Below are 8,442 nucleotides of genomic sequence, written 5' to 3' on the forward strand. Positions count from 1 at the left end.
CGTATGTCCCACCACGTTCCCTGAGGTCAGCGGACCAATTGCTCCTCACAGTTCCAGGAACTCGTCTTAAGCGCAGAGGGGACAGGGCCTCCTCTGTAGCAGGACCAAGACTTTGGAACGAGTTACCTCTGCTTGTCAGACAGGTCCCCTCCCTCTCGATTTTCTAATCCCGTTTAAAAACTCACTACTATTCAGTAGCTTTCAACACCAGATGATCTGTGTTGTGAACTTGTACGCTCCACACCGGTTTGTCTTCATATTTATTATCTGCATCGATTTTATGTCTACATTTTTGATTTACTTCATTTTGTATATTGCTTCGTGCGTTGTCTGTTGGTCTGTCTGTACAGCACTTTGGTTGGCCTTGTAGCTGTTTTTAAGTGCTCTATAAATAAAATGGTATGGTATAAGGCTCACTGTCGATTTTTGAGAAAAATAATTTTAAGTGCTCCTTATAGTCCGAAAAATATGGTAATGCAAAAAGCAATTAGTCCTGGACTGTTCACCAAATGTTTGGGGAAAGTTCAAGAAGGACAAATAAAGAACTTTAAACTGTGTGCCCATTAATGTTGGAAGTGCAGTTTGTTTTTTTCTCACACAATAAACAACCCATCTAAGACTCGGATAAGATGTAGGCAGAAGGTGCTGCTGAGTTCTTGTTTACATCTGGCAGCTGGTAGAAGTTCACATGTAGCTGCAGCAGCAGCACCAACATGAGGTCAGGGGTTCCTGAGAAGGAACTGATTTGACTTGCTAAACACATATCACTATAAACTATATAAATATTTATATGTAATATGGTAAATGGACTGTACTTATGTAGCGCCTTTCTATCATATCAAGATACTCAATGCGCATTACACTACAATCAGTGCCTTCATTTACCCATTCATACAACACTACTGGATCAGTACAAAGATATGTGTATATATATACATATATATATATATATATATATATATATATATATATATATATATATATACAGTATATATATACACACACACACATATCCAGGGTCAATTCACCTCACAAGATCCATGGAGCATGTGAAGGGGCATTAAGTGTATAACAGATTATAAAGGCAGGAGTGAACAATGCCCTAGAGACCCATCACTGCCTGATGCCCTCAACAAGTTCTATGCACGCTTTGAAGACCCAAACAGACCACCCAGCACCAGACTCACCTCACCATCAGAAGAAGAGCTTCTCACTGTGACCTCAGCTGAAGTGAGGAATACTTTCAGGAGGATTAATCCTCACAAAGCAACCGGCCCAGACAACATCCCTGGGAAGGTGCTGAAAGAATGTGGTGACCAGCTCTGCGAGGTGCTGGCAGACATCTTTAACTCCTCACTTACCCTGGAGACAGTTCCCACCTGCCTGAAGACTGCCACCATCATCCCAGTCCCAAAGAGCTCTACAGTGACTGGTCTGAATGACTCAGCCAGTGGCCCTCACCCCGATAGTCGCTAAATAATTCAAAAAACTGGTCATGACTCACATCAAAGCTACCATCGACATCAACGAGGACCCTCATCAGTATGCATTCCGTGAGAACCGAGCTACAGAGGATGTCATCTCCTCTGTGGTCCACACTGCTCTCATCCACCTGAAGCAGAAGGTCTCCTATGTCCGTATGTTCTTTGTAGACTTTACGCCTTCCTTCAATACCATGTTTCCCCAAACAGTGATGGACAAACTACTCAGATCCACAACTTTTCCTCCTCTGTCATAACCCTCAGCACTGGCTCTCCTCAGTTGTGTGCTGAGCCCTCTCCTGTTCACTCTGCTCACATATGACTGAAGCACCCATCCAGGCTGTCACATTGTAAAGTTTGCAGATGATACAGCGGTGGTGGGATGCATCACAAACGATGAGTCCAGCTACAGGCAGGAGGTGGAACACCTGGTGCGAGAAGAACAACCTTCATATCAATGTGAAGAAGACGAAGGAGATGGTCATGGACTTTAGAAGGAACAAACACACCTACCCCCCAGCCCCACCCCCTCACCCCAAACATAGGAGGATCTGCGGCAGAAGTTTTCTCCAGCTACAAGTACTTGGGTATGCACCTGAATGACAACCTCAATTGGAGCAACAACACCACCAGCCTGATCAAGAAAGCTCATCAGAGACTCTACTTCCTCAGGCGGTTGAGATGAGCTGGTCTGGGAAGCTCAGTCCTCACCTCCTACAGGTGCGCAGTGGAGAGCATCCTGTGCTCGAGCATCAACATGTAGCATGGAGGCTGCACAGCTGTAGAAAGAAAAGCTTTACAGAGAGTGATGAAGGCTGCACAGAAGTCTGTTGGAGTCAGTCTCTCCACCATCAGAGACATCTACATCTCCAGATGCAGGAAGAGCCACCTGCATCATGAAGGACCCCACTCACCCAGCACACACACTTTTTGCCTCGCTCCCCTCAGGAATGAGGAGCATTAAGTGTAGAACCACTAGACTGAGGAACAGCTTCTACCCTGAGGCTGTTAGACTCATGAATCTCTAACCAGAATAATCACTGTGAAAAATCACATCATGTTGCTGCTGGTCTGTTTCATGTTGCTGCTGATCTGTTTCATGTTACTGCTGATCTGTTTCATGTTACTGTGTACATGTGTGCTTATATGCTCACACAGACTCGTGTGTGCTGCTGTTCGGTGTATTGTTTTTATGCTATTAGTGCTTAGTGTATAGTTGATGTTTTCTTAGTCTATATCTTAAATCTTATTACTTGTACCCTTAGTACATAGTACCCTTTTACATTTTAATACTTTTATTGGATGTAACTGGGACCATCCATCCATTTTCTTTACCCGCTTATTCCATTTTGGGTCACGGGGGTCGCTGGTGCCCATGTCCAGCAATCACTGTGCGAGGGGCGGGGTACACCCTGGACAGGTCGCAAGTCCATCACAGGGTCACATAGAGACAAACGAGACAAACAACCATTCACTCTCTCACTCACACCTAGGGACAATTTAGAGTTACCATTCAGCCTAACATGCATGTTTTTGGTCTGTGGGAGGAAACTGGAGCACCCGGAGAAAACCCACGCATGCACGGAGAGAACATGCAAACTCCACCCAGAAGGCCCCTGGACCGGGGTTTGAACCAAGGACCTTCTCGCTGAGAGGCAGTAACTGGGACCTTGTGTACACAATTTCGTTCCACAACATGTACCACATGTGGTGCGAATGACAAAGAACCTTTGCTTTGAAACAAACTAGCAAACTTACAGTGAGAAAACAAATTTACAAACTTAAGATATGCAATGTAATAAATGGAAATAAAAATCAGAAGTCGGTATTTTGTAATGATATGTCAACAATGAATAAACTGACCTTAGCTACAGTACATAAATCTTTAGCCTTCCTGTTTTGTTTTTGAAGGGTTGCAGTGTAGCTGGTGCCAACAGTCATCATGCGGGAGGTGGTGCAGCCTGAACACATCACAACTCCATCACATTGCCCCATGAAGACAAACCACTGACAACTGTTCACGATCTCAGAAACACCTTGTAACAATTTAGTTATCAATTAACCTGTTTTTAGTCTGTGAGGAAACTTGAGCACTGGGGAAAAAAATAACCTAAGACAGCGTTGTGGTCTTAGTGTTCTTGAATCTTATTAAAATACTGATATTACAACTTAATTTTCAGATAATACTTTGAGATGTTGCATCATAATAGTGCAATAGCTTGTCATAGCACAGGTTTCCTTCATATTATTATTATTTTTGACACGTTCAAACGGTCTTATTTTGCTGATAAATGGATCACATATCCGTTTACAGAACTGGATCTCAACCTGGGAGTGGGTTACAAACAAAAGGCGAGTTTAAATGTGACGCCCTGTCTGATGTGTCACTTTGTTCGAGCTCAAACATCAGGATTCTCTCTATAAAGATGCTTGTTTTTATTGATTCAGTTTAGATGACATAAATAAATCAATAAGTTGGCTTAATTTGCGTCGAGTCGTGTAAATTAATATTTGATTAAAATGCTTTCTTGCACTTTAAGCTTGTACACCCCCACAGTGTTTAGTGGTGAACAGTGAGATAAAGCCAGTGTCCAACAGGCTCATTTCTCAGACCCCTGTGAAATTTGCGTGGATAATGTCTCATTCTAACATGGAAGGGGGAGGGGACTGAAAGAGGAGAGGGGAGAAGGGATTTAACACAGCAAGAGCCAGAAAGCGAGATAGTGTCTTCAAGATGGATAAAAACGAGTAAGTCCCATTATTTTAACGTTAACCGGCGACAACCAGAGATTTGTGAAAGGTTTAACGTTATTTCAATATGGATTTAAAAAGTATGTTTGTCATCGATTAGGTAAACCCTCTGCAGCGTGTGCGTGTTCTGCAGTCAGGATGCATGTCCGTATTTCTGCGTGTTTTGCAGCGTTTTCTTCTGAAAATGCACAGCGGCGCTTTGCAGTCATTTAAGTCATTACTGCGTCGTTGGTGTGCAGTTTCAGCACGAGATGTTAGGCATGTGCCGTCTTCAATTGTTACGGCAATAGCCCTAATTATTCAAAGACTCGATAAACACATGGCGTTTTGACATTAGGTGAGTTTATTTGATAAGATTTACTTTGTTCTTTGAGAATAAAAATGCCGGCTCTATAAGTCTGAAGGACAACGTCTTCATTGTCGTGCTCAGCTTTCCGGTTTCACGTAACTTATTAAAACTTGTGGATTTTAGTTCACAAATTGAACTTTTTTTTTCCCACTGTGTCCGTCGGTGTTATTCGTTTAACAACATTAATGGATGTTGTTGCCACCGCTTCGTGACTACGATCTATTTGTTATCGAAATGAATCTCTACGCTAGCGCCGCTGTGCGCGCGCTAGCATTTAGCGTCCGACCGAACGAAGCAGGAAACGGTTCCATGTTTTCAAAATAAAAGTCTGGAGTTTCCTCAACTCTGCGTCGTTTCACGTGAACTGTCTGTGAAGTAATAGTTTCGTGATCAGCACAAATGCATTATTAGTAAGGTAACGTTATTAGCATTTTACAGAAGGAGAAAACATGCTGCTGAGATCAGCAGTTGAGATGTTTGCAATAACCGGAAGGAATGCCTGCTTCAAGTTAAAACACAAACAGAAGCTAAAAATCATGATTATTTGAAGTTGCTGTTAAAGAGATGAAGTCAGAGTTTGAATAAACAAAAACCAAAGTCCCTTTGTTGTCACTTCTTGTTTCACTCTGTCCTCACCTAGTTCATAACAAAAAATACCAGTTAAGTGACAAAATGGGTTATGCAAATTATGACAAAATATGTGTTTGATTCAGAGACTAGCTTTTAAAGGTTCTCACTGCAATGTTGCCAAAAGTAAAAAAACAAACACCAATGAAAACAGCAGAAATGACTGCAAATACGTCAACAGTGCCGATGTTCATGGAAAAGTCGTTTACAATCTAGAAGTCCAACAGTTTTAATGTGTTGGTACATATTTGCACTAATTGTTGGGTAAGGTATGCAGATAAAGGCTTTGTTGACATTGAGTGTGTACCTGCATTTCAGAATTGCACGTCAAAATGACTGGAAAATTTCTCAAGTAAATTATTTTAATCTTCATGATTTAGTAAACAAAAGTTCAGGATAACTTTTTCTTATATTTAATTGTATAGCTTGCAATGAGTATCTTTTTAAAGCAATTTCAAATAAGTTGTGTGTTTGTTTAAGATGACAACCGAAAGTGTCTTGTGTTTTATTTTATTTCAGTTTAGTTAGCGCACTGGATCAATGAGCCGTGTTCACTGTAGATGTCACAGATTCAGCAACAAACAAACAAAACAGAAAGAAAGAAAGAACATAATCTGATTAGTCTTTCTACTTCAGGTCCATTTTAAAACCTAAGAGGATGTTCAAATGTTTTGCTAGAGTTTGATTTTGTGACTTTTTTTCTTCTTTTAAGAGTTTTTAAAAATATATATTTTTTTCATTCATTCATTCATCCTTTATTTATACAGGTTAATCCCATTGAGCCTTGGGGACTCATTTACAAGAGAGACCTGATTTCAACAAAGAATGATGAAAGAGTGATTTAATTGAACAAATGCATGTTTATCTAAAACATGTGAAATTGTGAATCTTTTGTTTCTCCCCCATTTTATTACATATACTCTTACAAAATCGTGATTCTAGAAACCTATTTGTGGACGACGAATCAATTCTTTTATTCTGAAATTTGAATTTACGAGCTTCCTGTCTTGTTCCGTTTGTCTTTACGGAGCCGGGCTGCCCTTCTTTCCACGCGCATGTAGCCTCCGCTAGCCCCTGTAGGTAGTGATGAGGCTGACAGCTCCATGGCGGAGCGATTTGCGTCGCCACAAAGACATGAGACGTTAGCTCGGAAGATCCCATTACAGGGTTCGCACGTTTTAAAATGGTCGAAACAAAAGCGTGAGAAAGCGATAGGCCCGCTACTAAAACAATATCGTCACATTTCTTAACACTAAAACCCGAATAACAGTAGTAACGTTAAGTGGATTCATTTGCTTACTCGCGTGGGATAATGGAGAAGAAAAGGTGGGATTGCAGTGCTCTCCCCAAAGGCTGGAAAATGGAAGAAGTGACGAGAAAGTCGGGTTTGTCAGCTGGGAAAAGCGATGTCTATTATTTTAGGTACTAAACGAGCGAGACTTGTAATCACTGTTACACCGAGTATATGGACGGAAACAAGACAGGACTATGGTCGTGGGGAGGGAGGGGGTGTCTGTTTTGTCTAAAGTTTGAAAGGTGTTTGTGGCAGGATATAACAAAGCTATCCTTCACCTCTTGTCCGGCCTGTGCTGGCTAGTGCTACATAAAACAAGCAGCCGTGTGTTTGCAGGTTTACTTTCCCTCTGAAGTGAATCAACAACGACAGGTTTGTTTTCATTTAGCAGAGGAGAAGAGCAAGATGAGGAACAGAGGCAAGAGAGGGGGGAGGCGGGTCGATTGTATAGTTTGTGGTAGGCTGACTACAATCGGTTCTGTGTGATGCAACATACATGTGCATGAGCTGCTAGCACGAATCCACCCACAGTGTTTTTGTTGTTCTTGGTCATTGCTCAGGCTAAAGATACAGCTTCCAGCACAGCTGCAATGTTTCCATCCTGAAACATTTGGTTTACAGTTAGCAACTTTCTAGAGGTACATTTTGAAGCTCTACATCGCTCCATTTGTGAGTTGACTTATTGCAGCTTTTGCGAGACCTCGCTTAAAGAGGGTGCTCATTCATCTCACAAAGTTCTAGTCCTGTGATTCCAGTCTCATTGCTCATTTGACCTGCTTCTTTTGGCTTTTTCGACTTGTTGCACGTTCCGTCTTCACTTTTTGTGTGTTTGTCCGCACTTCGTCTTACCTCTGTTGAAGAGTTTGGATTAATAGTGGTTTTGTTTTTGTCTTGGTTCACCCATCTGCCTCATCAGTCCATCTGGGAAGAAGTTTCGGAGCAAGCCTCAGCTGGCCCGTTACCTCGGTAACCAGATGGACCTCAGCTCCTTCGATTTTCGCACAGGGAAGATGCTGATGAGCAAGCTGAACAAGAATCGTCAGAGGCTGCGGTATGACAACAATAACCAAAATAAGGTGAGTCAAGGACTAAAATGTACAGCCTGTCCAGAACCGATTCATATAGCATGTGCACACGCTACAAACTGTTGGAAATAAGGTTGATGCAGATCTCCCCCCCCCCCCCCCCAATATGGGGTCAACAACAGTTACTATTTAAGTCGATAATAATTTAAACATAAAAACTTTTGATCCATTTCATCTAATAAGTTTTTGTTAATCAACTTTGTTTGCTCAATGACATGGATGCCAGTTCAGTAAAATCTTTGTATATACACACAGATTGCTGTTGCATTATTTGAATGTAGGCTCAAACTTTTTTCTTTTTTGGTTTACAAAAGAAATGTTTGTCGTATGTAACTTGGATTGCAAAAACCCCCAAAACAAAACAGTTAGCTGCTCCATGTGTAGTGCCACAGTGGGTTGTAGTATGGGCTTTTATGTGGTTCAGGACAAACCTGAGGTTTCAGACCACTAAAGAATCAGAATAAGCTTTATCATTGTACCAAGATACAGTAGCTATGTTTACATGGTCATAAGTAATCTGATTAAACGGCCATTCAGAATAAAAATGTCATGTAAACGCTCCATTCGGATTATTCTTTGTTGATTAAGCTCGACCCGAAATAATTTGTAAAACCGAATGAGAGGGGTGGTTTGTGCCGATTCATAATCCAAATGGTGTTCATGTAAACACTTTTTCATTCACTCAACCTTTATTTAGACAGGTAAATCCCATTGAGCCTCGAGGACGCATTTACAAGAGAGACCTGATTTCAACAAAGAATGATGACAACAATGGACAACAGCGACAACAATAGACTGTTATAAAAAGGCATATATATATATATATATATATATATATATATATATATATATATA

The 8,442-nt window shown here is 41.2% G+C and overlaps 1 protein-coding gene across 3 annotated transcripts in view; it reads left to right on the forward strand.

The window, feature by feature from the left end:
* The first annotated feature begins 4,144 nt into the window (after positions 1-4,144).
* Positions 4,145-8,442, forward strand: part of mbd3b (methyl-CpG binding domain protein 3b) — an 8,312-nt gene continuing 4,014 nt past the window's right edge. Inside the window, exons 1-3 of one of the 3 annotated variants that reach the window (XM_037674788.1) lie at positions 4,145-4,229; positions 6,894-6,959; positions 7,419-7,578. In XM_037674788.1, coding sequence (XP_037530716.1) covers positions 4,216-4,229; positions 6,894-6,959; positions 7,419-7,578 — 240 coding nt within the window. In that variant the 5' untranslated portion in view covers positions 4,145-4,215. Of the gene's footprint in view, positions 4,230-6,273; positions 6,631-6,893; positions 6,960-7,418; positions 7,579-8,442 lie in introns of those variants that run through there. The other 2 variants (XM_037674789.1, XM_037674787.1) reach the window with 2 other exon arrangements.

The sequence above is a fragment of the Nematolebias whitei genome, chromosome 3, assembly GCF_014905685.2.
Source record: "Nematolebias whitei isolate Nwh7 chromosome 3, NemWhi1, whole genome shotgun sequence".
Lineage (NCBI taxonomy): Eukaryota > Metazoa > Chordata > Actinopteri > Cyprinodontiformes > Rivulidae > Nematolebias > Nematolebias whitei.